Below are 19,691 nucleotides of genomic sequence, written 5' to 3'. Positions count from 1 at the left end.
AGCATAGATGGGAATAAAGTGCATACTTGCTTTTTGCCTTTAGAAATAATAAGTATGTCAAATTTGATTTTCTTTATTTTGGCAGAGGTCATTCTTTGATGAATTAGGTGTAATTTTCAAATTGAAAAGGCTGTATTTTTGAGTTGTGACATCTAGTCTCCCAAGCATTTTTAATTAAAATAGTTAGGAAAAAACCAGAGCCGAAGTACAGGTTGAACCTCTCTAGTCCAGTACTCTCTCATCTGGCAACATCATTTGTCCAGCATAACTTTAGTTAGCTGGATGTCTGCTTATCATGGGTGTGGCCAAGTTTCCCATGGTTCCATAAAGTTTGTTTACAACCACCAGTCCTGGCTCTCAATGTTCTGTGCTGTTATTTAGCTCTAATTTACCCCAAATGTCTTCTAAGAGCCAAGTAAGCAGTGGAAGTGTTGGTAATGTGCTAGACCATATTGACCTCCCATGGCTCAGCTAATTTTCTTGTTCAGTGCCAATCGGGTCCCAAGATTGCAAAGCTAGAGAGGTTCAACCTGTATTATAAATAAAAGCCAAGTTGAATTTCCATGATATCTGGTGTCCTAGTTGTACTTGCTCTCTGTCCACTTCCTCATGAGTCCATCAGGAAGACAAGATTTTAATTTCTATAAAAAAGAAGTATACCAACCTTTCTTTCCCCATGCATGTAACCTTCTAAACAGTATTTGAAGTTATTTTTTCACATAGAGCTAGTCTTAAAGGCAGAAAGTTTGTGTGTGCAGACTGACACATCTCATATTTAGAGTGACCTTTCCTTCCTTTCAATTCAGGTACACCAGGAGCTGGTCACACAGACAAACTTGGGCGACTGAAGGAACTTTGTGAGCAGTATAACATGTGGCTACATGTAGAAGGGTACAAAACTTAAGACTTCTTTCTGTGTAATAATGTTCACCCATGAAAATTCTGTAAAATGGTGCAGCCTTTAATTCTGTAGCTAACATGCTCTAATGTTCACAGCTGACTGCATGATTGGCCATTACTAAATGCTTTATGTGCCATCAGAGGTTTGCCACTCTACAAAACGTAGAGACCTACAGGTGTCACGTTGTGTGGCAGAAGTTTATTCCTGTGTGTGTAATTACCAGCATGGAATCAGTATGTGGATGTGAGTAACCTGCCCCGGCTTTGAACTGTGTGGAACAATTAATAGGGATTATTGAAGTGGTGAAGGGATGATGGAATGTTTGAAGAAATGAAATTTAAAAGAGGAGAGCATGTGGAGACTAAGGAAAGGAGTGCAATGGGCAGCATGGTTGACAAAAAGAACAACATAAATACTGTTAATAGAGGAGCCTTTTACATGGTGAGTTCCTCAAAGCAGAGCCTGTTACCTCTTTGGCCTTGAGCTACCACTGTACCATCATTTATGGCATGCTGTGAATCATTGACAGAATGCTGCTGATGACATATGATTAGCACAGGGTGGATTAATATCCCCCAAAAGTTGGACTCCACGCTGGTACCTAGACTAAAATGAAATTTTAGTTGGTCTGAATTCTGGCATATTGAATTGCAATGTCTACTATAAAAGTGAAATAAAAAGTAAATGAACAAAAATGATAATGTTTTTTATACATGACATATTTAAAATTAAGATTAAAGTAGGACCTTTTAGTCAAAGAGAACCTGTGAATAATTAATTTTGCTAAGAATGTTTTCCTTTCCAGAGTTAATTTGGCAACTTTGGCTTTGGGTTATGTCTCCTCTTCAGTACTGGTATGTACTGATGTGTTGTAAGTATGTTCTAGACTTCAAAACTGTTACATAATCAAAATATAGGTTGCCCTTAATGAACGTGAATGTTTCCTCTTTAGGCTGCAACAAAATGTGACAGCATGACTCTTACTCTGGGTTCCTGGTTGGGTCTCCCAGCAGTACCTGCAGTGACACTCTACAGACATGAGGATCCTTCTTTGGTAGTTTTGACTACTTTTTTTTTTTTTAAATATATTTAGATGCTATAGACTTTAAAACTGCCACCATAACATGATCCTTCATTCCCTATAGAGGCCTAAATAAGCAATTTGCAGAAGATCCTTCAATTAAAGTTGTGACATGTTCTGGGCTTTTAAAGCATTAAAATGTATCAGATGGTCTTGAAATTTTAGTTATTCAGTGACCATATTCTTTCTTGTCTTTAGTCCTTAGCTGCGGGCCTGACATCAAGCCAGCCAGTAGAGAAACTTCGTGCCCTGCCCCTGTGGCTGTCCTTGCAGTACTTGGGACATGATGGGATTGTTGAGAAAATAAAGCATGCATCTCAGCTGGTAAGAAGGAGTTTGTTTTCAAATGACATGCTAGTTTTTGCTTCTCTGAGTGTGGGTAGGGGGGTCTTAATTAAGAATCTTCATAACATCTTACTAGAATAAGTTCATTTTCAAGACAGGAAGTTAGTTTAAATGGCAAGTCTGGTTCACCTCTTTATTTAAGACCACTTTGATAACCTGTCTTTAGTAAATCTTTGAATATGATGAAGCATCTCAGAAACAAGTGCATAATATACTAAAGCCAGCCACACTGATAACTACAATACTGACATTTCTTTTTCAACTATGTCTTTGTTGGAATGGAGGAGACAGGCTTTGCAATGTGAAATCCTAGTGGATACAGGTCATGGGTGGTTTTACCTTGAACAGCTACATCAAGGTTTAAAAAATAACAAAATATGACTAGATACACTGAGCTAAAAACTATCCATGTCCTATCACCAGTAGAATTTTGCACTGAGAGATCTATCACAAGGTAAAAAAACCCACCACTTCTAGCAGTAAGACGCAGCCCCTGAATATGTTTACTTGTAAAGGAAGTATATTTAATGCTCTGGATTGGGATTTGAAAGTTTCAGCGTCTGGTAATACCACATATTTCTTTGCCCACGAAAGCTTATGCTCCAAAATATCTGTTAGTCTATAAGTATCTGAGAGGTAGCTGAGTTAGTCTATAGCTTTGAGAACAACAAGAAGTCCTGTGGCACCTTATAGACTAACATATTCTGGAGCATAAGCTTTCATGGGTCTATAAGTTGCCACAGGACTTCCGGATGTTCTTGAAGATACAGACTAACATGGCTACCTCTCTGATACATATTTCCAAAGTGACCTTAATCTCTGTTCATCAGTTCCTCCTCCTTCCCCTGCTCTTGGTATTTTCTGTAAAAATGTAGGCCAGACCCTGAAAAGCTTATCTTACTATTTATTTGTATAGTGCATAGCACAGTGGAGCTTCTAGACTTACTGTAACAATTAATATGTAGTAATTTGTAAATCCATGAGACAAGGGATTCCAAATGGAGGTACTGAGGGTTTCTTACCATGGCAAGAACTGTTTGGAAGTTATAGCTCTGCCGTGAAAACTGAGATTCATGGCAGTATGTGGTAAATACTGTACATGAGAATATTTGACCATAACCAATAGATTAGCATCTATGTGAAGATTAAAGACTATAGTAATTCTACTCAAGTGTTCAGGGCCTGGGAGCTGTATACATGCAATGAAGAGCTGACTGTGGTCCATAGGTACTAGTGTCTCCTGTTAATATGTAGTAATTTATACATCCATGGACTTTTAAAATGACTAAATAAAATGTAAATATTTTTCTACAAAGCTTAGGTGTGTGTATGTGTATGTGAACGTCATTTGAGTGCATTTGCCTATAGAATATGCGGTTGAAATTCAACAATATTGATAATGTTCATAAGACAAAGATTCTTGTTTGTAGCATTCTGAATTTAAACTTTGTAAATGTAAGCTCAAGCTTATGGATGGCTAATTGTCTCTGATCATGAATAGTAAATCTAAAGAAAAATATTTTTCCCTTTGTTCTTTAGAGTCAGAGGTTGCTGGAAAACTTGAAGAACATGGATTTCATTAAAACTTCGGTACAACCTGCCGTTAATACTTGGAATAGCTTAGAAACTGGTGGCTAATGTAGATCAACATTTTTGTGAAACAGATTATGTAAAACAGGATTGACCCCCACTCACAGCCTTACTGGAGGTGGTATTATTCTGACTACTGAAGTAATCCCTTTTACATGTCAATGGAATTTTATACATTTAGTTGCACGTAGCAGAACGTGGTCCCTAGGTTGTTTTCTTTCCCCTGCAGCTCTTTCTCTGTATAGACACTCAAGCTGCAGTTATAATATCCATCAACTGTTTTTATGTTGCTGAGTAGCACTTAATATGTTAAAATTTGTTCAGTATTTTCCTGTGATGCAGTTTTTGTATTTGAAAGTAATTCTTGACTGTGGATTTCCTAGTACCCAGACGTTGTTGTAGTTATCTTGCTGGGAGGATGTTATAATATGGGGGAATGATGCCTATTTTAAAAAAAGAAAAAATCACAGCTAGGTTTTTAGAAAACATTCTAGTTCTTAAATCAGTTATGTCTAATGCAGCTGCTTCTAATCCAGTTTGTCACAAAGGTGCCCTTATTCAACCAATATTTTTATTGATTGACCTATTGTGTATTAAGATAAATACTGTATGCACACTAGTTTTCTTGGGAAATGAATAACCACAGATCACTGTGAATTACTTAGTAATTTCATTTCCAGAAATAATCTTGTAGAATTTACAAGTTGTGGAGACCCACTGTGGCCTTTACACTTCCCCTGAATATGTTCTGTCTAGTTTCTATTCATGTCATTGAACAGCTCAGTTTTCTATTGAGAGATTTCTGTAAGAATCTTTGCTCCTAGAGCTCCAAGCAAAGAAAAAGCTTTTAAAAAACACTAGAGGGCTGTGCCTCCTGCTTGCAGTGCTTGCCAGTCCCCCTTTCTTTTCTGGGGTGTGGCGGCTGGGGAGTCATGCGGCCAGCCCAAGGTTTCCCAGGGTCTCCTCACCCACCTTGGACCTTCTCCCCACCTCCATCCCCATCCACAAGGTCCCTCTCCCTACCTCCCCCCAACCCCAATGGCAGACTGATTCATTTACATGAGGATGTCATTCTGTTGCCTGGGAGGAAAATAAATTTATATATATAAAGAGATAGGCATTTAATATCAGTCATCTGGGAAAAGGGGTAGACAGTGAGAGGGCAAAGTTTGCAGATCATTCAAAATGACTCCAGATAGTTATATCCAAAGCAGATTGCAAAGAGTTACCAAGGGGTCTAACAAAACTATAAGTGGGTAATGGCATAGGAAATTCAGTGATGGTAAGTGCAATGTAGTGCACACTGGAAAACATAGTCTCAAATATACATACAAAATGATGGAGTCTGAATTAGCTCAAGAAGGATCTTGGAATTGTTAGGGATAGCTGTCTGAAAACCTCCAGTGAATGTGCATCAGTTAAGAAAGCTAATAGAATGTGAGGAGCTATTAAAAAAGGGATAAATAATAAAATGCAATAGATATAATGTCACTCTATAAATCCACTGTGCACCCACACCGTGACTACCGCATGCAGTTGTTTTGTGAATACTGAATCAAAAAATTACAATAATTAGAACATTAATACTGACAAAAATAAATGATGTAGTGGTCTCTACTGTCATATTTGTGCATTTAAACAGTAAGGCTGTTTTCGTTAATTCTATTTTTAAGGTTGAAGATGAACTTAGCTCTCCTGTAGTGGTATTCAAGTTTTCCCCGGAACTTCCAAACATAGGTGTGTAATTTAAAGACAAAAATGTGATAGTTTCAGATGTACTATTTGAAGAAATTATTTTTATTAGGTACACTATATTGTCCCTGTGTTTTCTTATTAATCTGAACATAAAATAAGGTTTGTTAATACGGAAGTGCTTTGGACAGCTTCTCATAAATTGTATTCTTCTTGCGAAGTTCCATTTTATTGAGACAATGGAAAGTGATTATAAATTGTGGCAGTAAGTACATTTCAATGCTATAAATGCTTTTGGAACGATATCTTTTTAAATCCCACGTTCGCCCTGTTGAGGTGAATTACAGTTTCATTCCCTACATTTCATAAAATTTCATAAAAATGTTTTGTCAGTTAGAAAATTGCCTTTTGCTTTTAGTTTCAAGAAATGAAATTCTGTCTCTGCAATTCTTCTCTCCTTGGCTTCAGATCAGAGGCTGCATGATGGACGGGAATCTATAATTCCACAACCTGTAATCATCAATGAGAGACATATTTGTGACACCTTCAATCAGTGGGTAAGATTGGATTTTGATTGCTCTTTAAGAATTAAAATGGGTGTTTTGTAAAATAGTGGAGGTTTGGTTGCTTCAGGGAATTGGTAACGTATTATGTATCATAGAATGGACATGACAGTAGTGACTGATAACAGTTGTCACCAAATGGCAATTTCATATCCCATGTAAAATCAGCGTGGAGAGTTTCTGGGATTAAAAAAAGATGGTTGTGGTCTGAAGCAGTGGCAAGCTGGTGTCTCTTGTGTTTTTAAGGTACAAAATAATTCTGCTAAATTTTAAACTCTGATGAAAGCAGTGATTATTTTTAAACTCCTCGCCTATCTTTAGAAGTGTGTGTTTTAGGCAAGGGGTGAGCAAACGTTTTAGATCAGGCCCCACTTTTTGTCCCTGCAATTAGCAAAGGCCCCCAGCCTGTCTCATGTCCCAGAAGTGAGTGACAGTCTCCTGGAAATTACACACTGCACTTCCTTGGTGACAGCAGTGGAAGCCGTGTGGGCAAGCGGGAGAGCCAGCGGAGGCTCCAGGGGAACCAGTGGAGGTTGTCGGGGGAGGCTGATTGTGTTTTGCCCCCATTATGAAATGACATGCTCCATGAAGGGGTGTATCCCCCCTTTGTACACCCCGTGCTGTAACTGCCATCATGAAGCCCAGCTCTGAACAGGGGTAACCAGCCATCCCCCTCCCTGCTCCGGTGTCCCTCATCCCACCCTGCCAGCTCTGCTCTGCACTGCAGCACCTGGGCCTAGCAGCTGGAGCACCGCTGAATGACTTTCCTTCCCCAGACTCACCCTAAGCTAGCTCCATTGAGAGTTCGCCACGCACAGAGCCTCAATGCTGCCACCAGGTTGAAGCCTCCTAAGCTATGGGGAGCACGAGAATGGGCAGTGCAGCGTAGCAGGGGGTAAGTGGGAGGGGGCCAATCACGCTGCACACCCCCTGCCAGCAAAATTTCGCATCTCCCCACTTTGCACACTCCTGTTTTAGGCTACGAGATTAAATAGATTTTACTTTTTCCACAGGAAATTTAAAAAAAAACTCACATATGAGAGTTTTGTTGCTTTCACTTTGCAGCAGATATGGCTCCATTTTAAACTGATACCCTTGGGAGATGGGGGGGATGCCCTGTATTAGAGAGCCCTGTATCCTAGGAGGGGAGTGTCTCCTCCATCTTGCCACAAAATACTTGTCTAGGAGGCTTCAACTGGTTAATTTTCTTTTGACATCTATTTGAAATGTCAGTTTCGACTCAGTCTTTCAAACTTTGTGCTTACTTTCCTGTCCCAGTCTAGGCTTCTGCGTCTCTTTATTTTACAGGCTCTAGGGAAAGGGAAAGCAAGATGACCAATGTGTCAGAACCCTGTTTCCCATACATAAAACAGCTTCCTTATCCATGCCTTGCCATTTGTGAGATCACGTGTGCCTCTTCTTTTTTCCCCTTGGCTATGGTTACGCTGACCTGAACTGCCAGCAGCAGTATGCAAATGGATGGTCTCATATATGTAAATGGATGCTCATTTGCATATTTGCTCACTGGCAGAGGCTGCTGCTGGCAGAAAAAAAGCAGTGTAAACGTGGTTCTGCTGGCAAAACACCCTCTTTGTCAGTGGCCTATTATGCCTGGAAAAAATCAGACGTAAGAGGCTGCCGACAAAGGGGGTGTTTTGCCAGCAGAACTACATTTACACTGCTTTTTTTCTGCCAGCAGCAGCCTCTTCTGGTGAGAAAATATGCAAATGAGTGTCCATTTGCATTTTCAAGACCGTCCATTTGCCAAGTTCTGCCAGCAGTTCAGGTCGGCGTAACTGTAGCCCTTGTGTTCGGAGTGGGAACAAGGGTTTTATTATATGTTAAGAAAATGCATCTCTCTAATTCCATAAAATCAGTATTTGAAACGTTAGGAACTCCCAGTCTGTTTGTGACATCCGTAACAAGAGCAGCCTGACAATTAGTTAGGGATCCTGTGCAAGGGAAGACATGTTGGAGGACTTCGTTCAGGAACACTTGTCCTTCCACCCCCCTGTACTCATGACCTGCCTTGACTGCTGGCAGTTGTTCCTCTAACCATTCTGAGCTTTGAACCACCTGGAAATCTGGTTGAACTAGAAAGTCAAGAACCAGAATTAAAACTTTCCAAGCTAGGAAACCTGATAGTTGAGAAACAAGACAGCAGGAAGGAGAAATTAATGCTGCACATTTGTCACGCATTCCGGTAACACGTAATCCCACCATTTGACGGCAGCATGTAGATTAGCACTAAATTAGAGTGGGTTGAAGAAGAGCTGACTTTCCATTTGAATTTTTCATAAACTTTTTATATTTGGTGTCAAGCGTGCCATAAAATTCAAGTTAGACATCCTTGGCAAACACCATTTCTTCAAATAAAACAATATAAAATAATTCTGGCATGAACTTGCAGGAGTTTTGTGCCTTTGCAATTGATTTTTATGAGTGAAGGATTTGGGCATCTTCAGGAATGGAAAAGAGACATTAGTCTTCTAAATAAAGGTGAATCTTAGTTGTATTAACAGGATGCTGCCAACTTGAAAATTATGCTGTTACAAATAGTTCCACTTGATGCATTTACTTAAGCAGCCTGTGTATTAGCACTTCCCCATGTTTTTGTAAAATTTTCACAGAGCAACAGGGGAAAAGAATTTTTTTTAATGATTGTAAAACCACAAAAATGGGCAGGCAGACTGTATGGCAGGTTAAGTATCTGAAACTAGTTCTAACTTTTTAAAACCGAGTAGGTTTCTCATTGATAGCCTTCCTTTATGTTCTGCAATTTCAGTGGTGTTTATCCAGCTGCTACTGACAGAATTTATATTAAAATACACTGTTCAACAATCAAGTGTGTGATTTTGTTTTGAAACTAATTATTTTGGAATTAAACATAGTCCTAATTTATGGGAGAGGATTTAATCACCATGCAATAACCAGTGATTAAAATGACACATCTGTGGTTTGATTAGAAATTATAGCATAGGTTTTCATTTTGTTAATATAATTGTGTATCTTTTTAGTTTATTTTGTAGATTGTGCTGTGAGCTTGCTCACAGCTAAAATTTTACTCTGTTTGAATGAACAGGTAACATTTAAGAAGTAAAGAGTAGAGACAATTTAACAGACAAATAGTTTATGGAAACTACAGGAACGCTCTAATGCAAGTTGACAATGGGAAGAAATTAATGCTCAGTAAAGTCCTCTAATTTTGCCTTGTCTCTTCAGCTAGGTGAACAGTTGGGACAGTTAGTGCCTGCCAGTGGAGTTGATGTGGTAGAACTAGAAGATGAAGGCACATGTGTACGTTTTAGCCCATTAATGACTTCTGCAGGTAAATGAGTCAGTTAATTTAGCTTTTTGTGTAGATATTTCATTTTGAGGTGAAAAAAATTGGAATTTGCTATTTAGAATTGTAAATATCCTACATGCGTATAACATCTGTGTTTAAATCTGTTCTCTTTGGAGTTGCTTTTTTCCTTATTTTTATACTGAGAATGTTTTAACACTACAAAAACAGTTGTAATGTTCTCTTGTGCTTTTGCAACAGTTACGTTAGAAGTACCTGAATCTTCAGTAGCTTTATCATCTTCTATAGCATTATGTTGTACTACACCTGTAAAGTCTTTTACTTTATACTGTCTGCATTTACTACACATTGGCCGTGTCTACACTAGTGCCAAACTTCGAAATGGCCACGCAAATGGCCATTTCGAAGTTTACTAATGAAGCGCTGAAGTGCATATTCAGCGCCTCGTTAGCATGCGGGTGGCCGTGGCACTTCGAAATTGATGCGGCTCGTGGCCAGGCGGCTCGTCCTGATGGGGCTCCTGTTCGAAAGGACCCTGCCTCCTTCGAAGTCCCCTTATTCCCATCTGCTCACAGGAATAAGGGGACTTCGAAGGAGGCTGGGGTCCTTTCGAAAAGGAGCCCCGTCAGGACGAGCCACGCGGCCGTGAGCCGCATCAATTTCGAAGTGCCGCAGCCGCCCGCATGCTAATGAGGCGCTGAATATGCACTTCAGTGCTTCATTAGTAAACTTCGAAATGGCCATTTGCGTGGCCATTTCGAAGTTTGGGACTACTGTAGACACGGCCATTGAATCTCTCACTAGTTCAGCACTCTCTCTCATCTGACATGGTTGTAGTTAGAGATCCACTTATCTTGGATGTGGCCAAGTTTCCTGTGGTCCCATAAAGTTTGTTTCCATCCACCAGTCCTGGCTCTCAGTGTTCTGTGCTGTTATTTAGCTGTAATTTACCCCCTAAATGTCTTCTAAGGGCCCAGTAAGCAGTGGAAGTGTTGGTAATGCTGCCAGACAATATTGCCCTCCTGTGATCCAGCAAATTGTTTTGTTTGGCATCAGCCAGGTCCGCAGGATGTCTGATTAAAAGAGGTTCAACCTGGATTGAGAATAATCTACAAAACTGAGTAACGTTTGACTAAACCTGAGACTACAGAAACGTTGGAAAGGAAGGATTCGTGATCCTCCCTTTCTCATCCACTTACAGAATGACAAAAGAATTTGGCCTGTTTATTCAAGTAGTTAGATGGAGTAATTAGAAGAAGAAAATAGTAATCATTAAAACTTGGTTGTTTTCTTTACCACTGGAAAAATAAAAAACCTTTTCTCTCTCGCTTTTATAAGAGGTTGTAGGCTCTGATGTTAGAGAGAGCTGGAAGTAGCTACTGGGGAGAACTTTTAAATTAGAAACCAAAGGACAGAACAAAGGATTCCAGTTTAATAAGTAACTTTAGTTGGTGAAACTGAACTTTGTATTCAGAACTGAAGCTGATTACAAAAAAGATTAATCTTTTGATTCTGGAGAGAGGGGTTTCCTGTTGCTAAATACATTCATTACTTTATAGTATCAGAAAATCTATTTTTTATATTACAGTTCACTTGTTTTAATTCTCCCTAATACTTGCTTCCAGCCATGTTTGTACAGTGAGTGTTTTCAGTGAATGGCAAGCTGAAGGAAACAGCTTTCAGTATATAGATTAAGATAATAAAAGTTGAAAGATCATATGGTACATGTCTTACTATGTCTAAAATGTGAATACTCTGTCTATTCAGTAATTCACATGCTAATTTACTAGCTCTTCAGTTTTAGGGACTGAAGTACAAGATGTAGATCAGTTGGTGGACTGCTTAAAAATGAAGATACCAATACTGACATGCACACTGCAGCTAAGAGAAGAATTTGAGCAAGAAGTGAAAAGAACAGTAGGCTTGTCATATATTGAAGACCTCAGCTGGCCAGGATTAGGTGTCATAAGGTAAGTGTTTAGGCAGCTCCAGACGTGACATCACTTCGGCTCTAGTTCAACAGATGTTTGGATAGATAGTACGTTGGGCAGAGAAAATAAGAGCCTTCTTCACTTGTGATCATTTTGACCAGCAAAATTGGCTTATGTAACTACTACAGCTTTCTTAACTAACTTGTGAATAGATTACACTTTCATAAGAGGATGTCTGAATGTTATGAAATTACTTAGGAGCTTCAAACTTCCTGTAAGCTAAAGATCTGATTTGCCAAAATGATTGATTGAGTTAACAACTAGAATTTAAGCAGCCTTTTGGATCATTTGTAGTGTAAAAAAAAAAAACAAAAACAAAAAAAAAAAAAACAATCCTGTGTACTTTATGTATTTAACCTACCACTGCAGTCAGTCTTTAAACATTAGAACATTAGAACACTGCAGTCAGTCTTTAAACATTAGAACATTTATTTGTCTTTTTTTGGTAAGTACAGTGGTGCTCAAGTATTGGATATCATATGTGATCAGAAAGAACTGAGCCATTATGAAGATAGTACTTCCAAAAAGCTATTTAAGAAATTTTGCTGTGTCTATAAAGGCTTTTCCTTCAACTGTAAAAGTTACGAAGTTTTCTCCAACTTGGCTGATTGCTATCACTATTTAAACTTCACCAAGTACACCTGTTTACAGAAATATGTGGATAAATTGTTGAAAGATGTTAGAAGTGCAGATTTCTTCTGTTTGTGTTGTAAAATAAACTGGCTTGCTGTCCCCTGGCTTGATTTTAAAGGTATGAGTATAACAGTGATGAGAAGAATGATGACAAACGAGAGAAAGAAGTAGAGAAAATTAATACTGGACTTTTGAAAAAACTAAATGAACTGGAGTCGGAGCTCTCTTTTTCTTTGGGTAATTATCACTATTTGCAGAATGGATATTGCCAACAATCACTGTAATGCTCTCAATTCTTTTTTCCCCAAACTGTGTCATAAATTACATTACAAGCCATATCCGTGTATTGTCTGCTTAAAAAGTCTGCTTATTCACAAAACAAATTGGGAATAAGGGAATTTCAAAGTCAGGGGTTTATTTCAAAGTGCCCACGTCTATACAGCCAGTCTGTGTTTCAAAAGCAGCACTTTTGAAGCATGACTGGCTGTCGTTATGCTAATGAGATGATGAATATGCATGTCAGTGCCTCATTAACTTATTCTGAAGTGCCTCATTAACATGCCCCTTCCAAAAGGGAGGGGTACGTGTAGACACGGCCTTTGTGTTGATTGTCCTGGAAAAGGTAGGCGTGCTAATGTGTTGCATTTTTATACATTAGTGGTTTTCAGTATTTCTTTAACCAGTTGATAAAGCCAGATTCATTCTGAATCTTTAAACAGCAAATGGCCTAGATGGAGTGTGTGTGTGCATGTGTGTGCGCTTAACACAGATGTCTAGAATTGCCACCTGTTGTTCACAGGCCCAGAATTTGGAGGAGAGAAGAACTGTGTGTATATTGGCATGGTGACCGAAGATTTGGATGTGTCCGAGCTGGTAGAAACGATTGCGGCAACAGGCAGAGAAATTGAAGAAAATTCTCGAGTATGTATTGAAATCTTTTGTGTTCAAAATTACATAATGTTTCACCTTAGTTTTCTCTGAGCTTGTCTCAGGGCAACTTCTTATTTTTCTGTGAAAGAAAATTGCACCTATTTAACTTGCAGTGATTTGTATCTACATGGTGAGAGAACTTCTCACAGTATGATGACTCTGTCGTCATGTTATGGTTTAGGTGTGCATTTTTGTGGTTATAACTCTTCTGCTATTATATCTGCTAGCATTAGATTCCTTTCTGGTGCTGAAATGACTGTACAGTTTCCGTAATAGCTTTTACAAAATCCTTTTTTGAATGTTCTTGGGCAGATCATCAACTATTGATGATCGTAAACTGTTCCATTGAATTCAGGGGAATTTTGCCAAACTACCCAACTTGAGAATCTGCCCATTCACTTTACTTGTTAAATCAATAGGTAGAAAACTGGTTTTACAATATTTTCATTGCTAGTAAAAACATTTGTTCTTACAGTGGATTACTGGAGAAGCTTTGGTTACTATCCCTAATATCTGGCCTATTGAAGTTGTCCTTTTTACTGACGGTTTTGCTGTGACAGCAGTGGTTATTTGGACATCACTGCACACACCAAATAAATCCTTGTTGACGTGTATTTCACGTGTTCCCACTCCCGAGATGTGCTGATTACATAGCTGTGGCTGTGGAACCATTGGCTACATCTACACGTGCCCCAAACTTCGAAATGGCCATTTCGAAGTTTACTAATGAAGCGCTGAAATGCATATTCAGCGCTTCATTAGCATGCGGGCAGCAGCCGCGCTTCAAAATTGACGCTCCTTGCCGCCGCGCAGCGCGTCCAGACGGGGCTCCTTTTCGACAGGACGCTGCCTACTTCGAAGTCCCCTTATTCCCATGAGCTCAGGAACAGGATGAGCTCATGGGAATAAGGGGACTTCGAAGTAGGCGGCGTCCTTTCGAAAAGGAGCCCCGTCTGGACGCGCCGCGCGGCGGCAAGGAGCATCAATTTTGAAGCGCGGCTGCTGCCCGCATGCTAATGAAGCGCTGAATATGCATTTCAGCGCTTCATTAGTAAACTTCGAAATGGCCATTTGCATGGCCATTTCGAAGTTTGGGGCACGTGTAGACACGGCCATTGAGAGCAATGCTTGTCCAGCTCCTATTGCACCTCTCCTGTTACTTCCCTCCTGTTCCTGATCATCACGGGTTAGGCTGTAAAAGAGGGAATAACACGCTAGCCCCTAAGTTCCTTCCAGCTGCTGCAGTGCTTGGGTCAGGAACTGCATTTGGACTTAGCCTTGATCCCTTGTTTGAATAGTGCCCATTTAACTTAGCTTTCTTGTGTAAATAGTTGGCATTTTAAGGGTCAGAAGTTTACTTTTGAAGGGAAATACAAACTTTTCTAAGTAACTATTAGTTCACCCCTGGTTCCACTGTTAGAATCTGATGTTAGATATGAAGATCTGGAGACCAGCTCTTCAGAGGTGCTTCTTTTGCCCCGCATTTGCCGCCCATATGAGGTGCCTTTCAGGGAGGGGTGCTGTTCCTGAGGATGTTCAATCTGAAGTGCTTTCCTTAAGAATATGGGAGGAAGGGCAGAGCAGACAGTGGGAGGCTTTGACTGACAGGCTGTCTGGCTCTTGTACACACCTGTGAGCAAGCAACCAGACCCTGATACTACTTGAGAGAAGAAGCAGTGATATATATCAATGTATAAGATAACTACTTCAGTCCAGTGCTCAAAAAAACCTGTGGTACCTACCAAGGTTCCTAATCTTTTGGATCTGAAACTGAAAAATAGAAATACCCTGTGGTGATGGCATCTCTGAGCACAGCCAATCTGCCAGAGTGATACCTCCCTTGGAACTGGGAATTTTGGTGGGGGAAAACTCATGCTGCAAAGAAGGACTCTGTTGGCAGAGCCTTGGTAGTCAATGGATGTGTCTGGAGCAGTCTGTCACAGGTCTGGTTGAGCTCCCCAGTTGTAAGGGGATCCAAATGCTAACTCCCATGTGCTATTAAGCTGGTGCTCAGCAGAGGTTAGGCGCTGTCCCAGCTGATCCATTGGATTCAACTAAGAAGTGGGTCTGTCCCATGAAAGCTCACCTAATAAACCATTTTGCTAGTCTTTAAAGTGCTACTTGACTGCTTTTTGTTTCAACCTCCTCAGTAACTGTGGCTTAGCTCCACCATGTGGCTCCAGAACCTCAGCTTAGCTCAAATCTGGTAAGGAGCAATTAGGACTCTGGAAAGCAAAGGAAGGCTTCTTTAGAGCCCTACACTGCAGCATCTTTGACCTGTGTTAGACCTGAGAAAATACAGCTTCTTTATTAGGAAGTTGAGTCTATACCTTTTGAACTGGCATCGATAATAGCTTCCCTGTCTGTTCAAGGCTGATTTACTGTTCTCAGTCTGAAGGATAGTTCAATCTGATCATTGTACTGCAAGTGTCTTTGCTTCCTAGAAGAGGATAATTATCAAATCAGAGTTCCGCTACCCCCCGAGTTTTTACCAAGAGCCTCAGGGTAGTGGCAGCACATTTTATGGAGACAAGAACTCCTCATATCTGCACTTGGATGGTTGGTGAATCAAAATGTTACCAAGAGAAAATCTAGAGGGCGTGGGAGGAGGAGATAGGTGGGGATGTAACAGCACTCCAACAGGCATTGCAGTCAAAAGCTTCCACCAGCACAGCTGCATGATTGGCACGTTTATGAATGTGAAGACACAGAGGATGCTCGGAGAACTCTGGCACAAGGTGAGTTGCTTACCTATAAGGAAGAGAAATACATAGTGTTGCAATTAAATGTGACATTCTGTCTTCGAGGTCCATGTCCAAACCCTATTCTCAGTCTGTAGTTGCCTATTCATAGTATGAAATAAATGGCATTAGTCAACTGCTGACCTAATTTAGAAAAATGTAGCCATGTCCCCATTTAAATTTTAATTTTCATGGAAGTGACTAAGAAGCCAGTGTAAGTGCACTAATGTAAGTTATTCTGTTTTAATTAGCTGCTGGAAAATATGACTGAAGTCATTAGAAAGGGGATACACGAAGCGCAGGTTCAGCTTCAGAAAGCAAATGAAGAAAGACTTCTGGAAGAGGTGAGAATAACAAAATACTATATTATCTGCATCTCCAAACTTTAACACTTCTGTGGCTCAGTCACTAGAATGATCTGTTAACGGCATGTTTTACAGGGGCTGCTGCGACAGATTCCTGTAGTTGGCTCTGTGTTGAACTGGTTTTCCCCATTTCAGGCATCACCAAAGGGAAGAACTTTTAACTTAACTGCAGGTAGGAAGAAATACTTCTGCAGCAATAGTTTTTGAAGGGACAGTCTCGTATTTTAAGTCCTCCTGTAGGTGTCCCAACTTTTCTTAAAAACACACAATGTTGTCCCGTATTTCTCTCGGCTCCATCATTATTGGCAGGTCCTGCTGCTGGCCAGATCCCTGCTCATTAGCCACCCATCCATCAGTGCTGTGTGGGAGAAGGGCGTTGGTGGGTGTGCCAGGCTCGTGGAGGGGCAAAGCTGCAGTCTGCAGGGACAGACTGCTCCATGCTGGTCCATCAGCACAGTACACACCCTTCCCCTGCAGCTTGCCAGCTGTCAGCCACCAGGGCCCTGCTTCCCATCCCAGTACTGGACAGCACTGTTTGCTGCGAGCTGCGGTGACTGGTGAATGTTGGCAGGCACCAGAAGCTATCGGTTACATGTCACCTTTGCCCACCAGTCAGCCCTCTTTTTGCTGTCTTCTCCCAGCTTTGCCCCATCAGCCTCCCCCAACCTCACTGCTCCTCCATACCCACCCCGCCATGGGGTGCACCCTGTGCTGTGCAGAGAACCAGCCCATGGTTGGAGCACTGAGATCACCAACAGCCCAGATGGCAGGTTCCTTCCTTCCCCCATTGTGTCTGGCTGGGCCAGGGCCCTGGGAAACTCCAAGACCCTCCAGCCCAGAGCTCTGGCTGGGAGAAGCCAAGTCCTGTGTGCACCAAAGCCTTGCACAGCACTGGCATGGGGAAGGCATACAGTGAAGCTATAGAGCATGGGGGCAGGAAGTGTTTTTCAGTCTGTTAGTGCCCCAACCCTACAGGCTCCATTGCAGCCCTCTGGGCAGAGGCGCAACACCCTCTTCACCTGCCTTGCCTGAGGTCCCATCCCACGGAGCATGGGACTGCTCCATCTCCTCTCAATCAGGGGTTTTCAGACTGTTGATGTTAGGCCCTGCAACCTGCCTAATGTAATCCACACTTACGGAAATTCTGGTTATGTTCATATGAAACAAAACGTTTTGGCATGTGTAAGAAAATACGTGGAATATAAAAAGCTTTATTAATCCAGTATAAAAATGTGAATACGCAGACATAAGAACAGGAGCATATTGCAACATTTTTCATGAGATGGATGAGCTTGAGGCTCAGCAGGTGCTCATGCTGAGTCCCCCTTAGGAAATTTCATGCCCCTCCCACCCCCATGAGGGGGCCCACCTCCTGCATTGCACACCCCTGCTCTGGCACCTCTTTGGCCGGGTTTGCTGAAGCTCCGGTAGTCAGGTTCTCTGGGCCCTGGAGCACAATGCAACTTTAAGGTTAAACCCCTTCCTGCGAGTGCCATAGCTGGGGGACAAGGGGTGGTGTCAGTGGCCAGCAGCAGCCTAGAGGTGTTAGCTGCCTTTCAATACTGTGCAGGTAGGTTCCTCCCACCCACCCCGGACAAGGTGTTTCAAGCCATAGGGGAGAGCAGGAGGAGAAGAGATGAGCTCGGCAAGGATACAGACCGGGTCATCTCTTCCCTCTTCCTCCTTTTTCATTATGGCTGGAAGAAGCTCCTGGCCCTTCCTTTCTGCTGGTCACATTCTGGTATGAAACCCGACAGAAATCTGGGGTGGGGGACATGTGACTCTGTGTGGCCCCTCCCATGTGTTGCCTCATGAAGACATGGCTGCAGGTACCAGGAGAGAGAGAGGTTCATCCCAGGGTCCTAGCCAGACACCCAGGGCTGGGCAAAGGTCCAGTCGGTCAGTTACCACCTCTCTCTTCTGCTGAACTCTTTTATATTCAAATTCTAGTTCATTATAGGGGCTCTTTAGCATACTTGGCTTTATCTAATTCTTGATTCTCCCCCTCCCCCCCGCCTTCTGCCCCTCTGCTCTCTGATTTGCTTGCCTTGATAATATTTTTCTGATTTGTCAACCTTGATTACTGTTTTTGATTCTCTGTGCCTTAAATATTGAGTCTGTTTTGGTCTGGCTGTGGTCTGAAGAAGTGGGTCTGTCCCACCAAAGCTCATCACCTAATAAATTATTTTCTTAGTCTTTAAAGTGCTACTTAACTGCTTTTTTGTTTTGATAGTATCTAGACTAGCACAGCTCCCTCTCCGTTACTCTCTTCACTGTGTAAGAGAAGTGTACAGAATGGAAATGTCACCTCTCCCTGTGTGAACCCTAAAGCCTTAAACATAAGAAGGTAAAAAGTATCAGCAAGACACTAATTCTTTGTAAGAGGAACTCAGTCATCCTGATGTTAATTTGACCATTTACACTGCATAGTCCCAATTACCACTGAACTCACCTGAATACAAGTTTTTACCAGTGTCTGCAGCAAAGAGAAATGGTCACCCTAATTAGCGATAAGTCTGTAAGATGTGGAAAACTTTAGAATGCTACACAGATTTCTTGTTGACAGATTCATAAGGTGTCCTAATTACAAGGTGAAAAAGGCACACATACTGTATAAAGCTTTGGTGGGCCACCTGTGGCCTCTCAGGGATCCATATGCAGCCTGCACACCCCCTCTTCCCCTTTCCCTCATGCCATTTGCACACTTACCTACTCCTTCCCCTCCCTCCCAGCACTTCTGGAGTGCTATGAATCGGCTGGTTGCAGCATTCAGGCTTTGAAAGGGAGGAGGACAAGGAGAGCTAGGGTGCAAAATCAGCCAATTCGTGGTGTTCCAGAATTGCTGGGAGGAGGAGGGGGAAGGAGCAGGATGTAATGTACTTGAGAGAGGAGGCGGGGAAAAGGGCTGAGCAGGGATTTGATACTGTAAAGTGTCAATGTTTCTGTGTTGTTTGATGCTGACGACAGTTCTATTAATGCATGAATGATAAAAGCATTTCTGTTTGTTTTGAAATGTTCAGCATCCGTTATTCCTGGAGTCCTGGGTAGTGCACATGACTGACTTCAGACTTGCAGCCCTCATGAGCCTTTGTTGCCCCTCGCTGGTCTAAAGAAACATTGTCTACCCACCTCTTCTCCAACACTGAATAAGAAAATAACCCATCTGTCCAGTTCCCATTTAAATCTTAATATTTTCAATTCTCAAACCAATTTAAAGTGATTTGCTGGATTTGGTGACTGTTCCCTCCATTGTACTGGAAGAAAGGGCTTTTCAAATCTCTCTGTGAATTCCAGCTGTATAATACGTTGGAAAACTGGAGTTCTATTTTTTTATTTAACAGTTTCAGTAAAATTAAACATTGTCCCTTTCCCTTTTTTCCCCCATTGGCAGGCTCTCTAGAATCCACAGAATCTACATATGTATCTAAAGTGCAGGGGACTGGGACCACTCCACCTGCAACTCCGACTCCCACTCGCATTAAACAGAGACTTCCGGGTAAGTTTACCCCAATTTTAATAAATGGGCAGTTTGACACTGAAGAACGCTTTGTTCAG

At 41.4% G+C, this 19,691-nt stretch overlaps 1 protein-coding gene across 1 annotated transcript in view; it reads left to right on the top strand.

Moving 5' to 3' along the window:
* Positions 1 to 19,691, top strand: part of PDXDC1 (pyridoxal dependent decarboxylase domain containing 1) — a 43,425-nt gene that overhangs the window by 21,578 nt on the left and 2,156 nt on the right. Inside the window, exons 9-22 of the mRNA XM_075010724.1 lie at positions 807 to 891; positions 1,707 to 1,755; positions 1,854 to 1,955; positions 2,181 to 2,306; positions 3,867 to 3,917; positions 5,591 to 5,654; positions 6,078 to 6,166; positions 9,395 to 9,500; positions 11,275 to 11,446; positions 12,219 to 12,337; positions 12,900 to 13,021; positions 16,023 to 16,115; positions 16,212 to 16,308; positions 19,528 to 19,632. Of these exons, the coding sequence (XP_074866825.1) occupies positions 807 to 891; positions 1,707 to 1,755; positions 1,854 to 1,955; positions 2,181 to 2,306; positions 3,867 to 3,917; positions 5,591 to 5,654; positions 6,078 to 6,166; positions 9,395 to 9,500; positions 11,275 to 11,446; positions 12,219 to 12,337; positions 12,900 to 13,021; positions 16,023 to 16,115; positions 16,212 to 16,308; positions 19,528 to 19,632 (1,380 nt within the window). The remainder of the gene's footprint in view (positions 1 to 806; positions 892 to 1,706; positions 1,756 to 1,853; positions 1,956 to 2,180; positions 2,307 to 3,866; positions 3,918 to 5,590; positions 5,655 to 6,077; positions 6,167 to 9,394; positions 9,501 to 11,274; positions 11,447 to 12,218; positions 12,338 to 12,899; positions 13,022 to 16,022; positions 16,116 to 16,211; positions 16,309 to 19,527; positions 19,633 to 19,691) is intronic.

Source organism: Carettochelys insculpta, chromosome 16 (genome assembly GCF_033958435.1).
Source record: "Carettochelys insculpta isolate YL-2023 chromosome 16, ASM3395843v1, whole genome shotgun sequence".
NCBI lineage: Eukaryota > Metazoa > Chordata > Testudines > Carettochelyidae > Carettochelys > Carettochelys insculpta.
The sequence above is the reverse complement of the archived record's forward strand: the minus strand, read 5'-3'. Positions and strand labels throughout refer to the sequence as shown.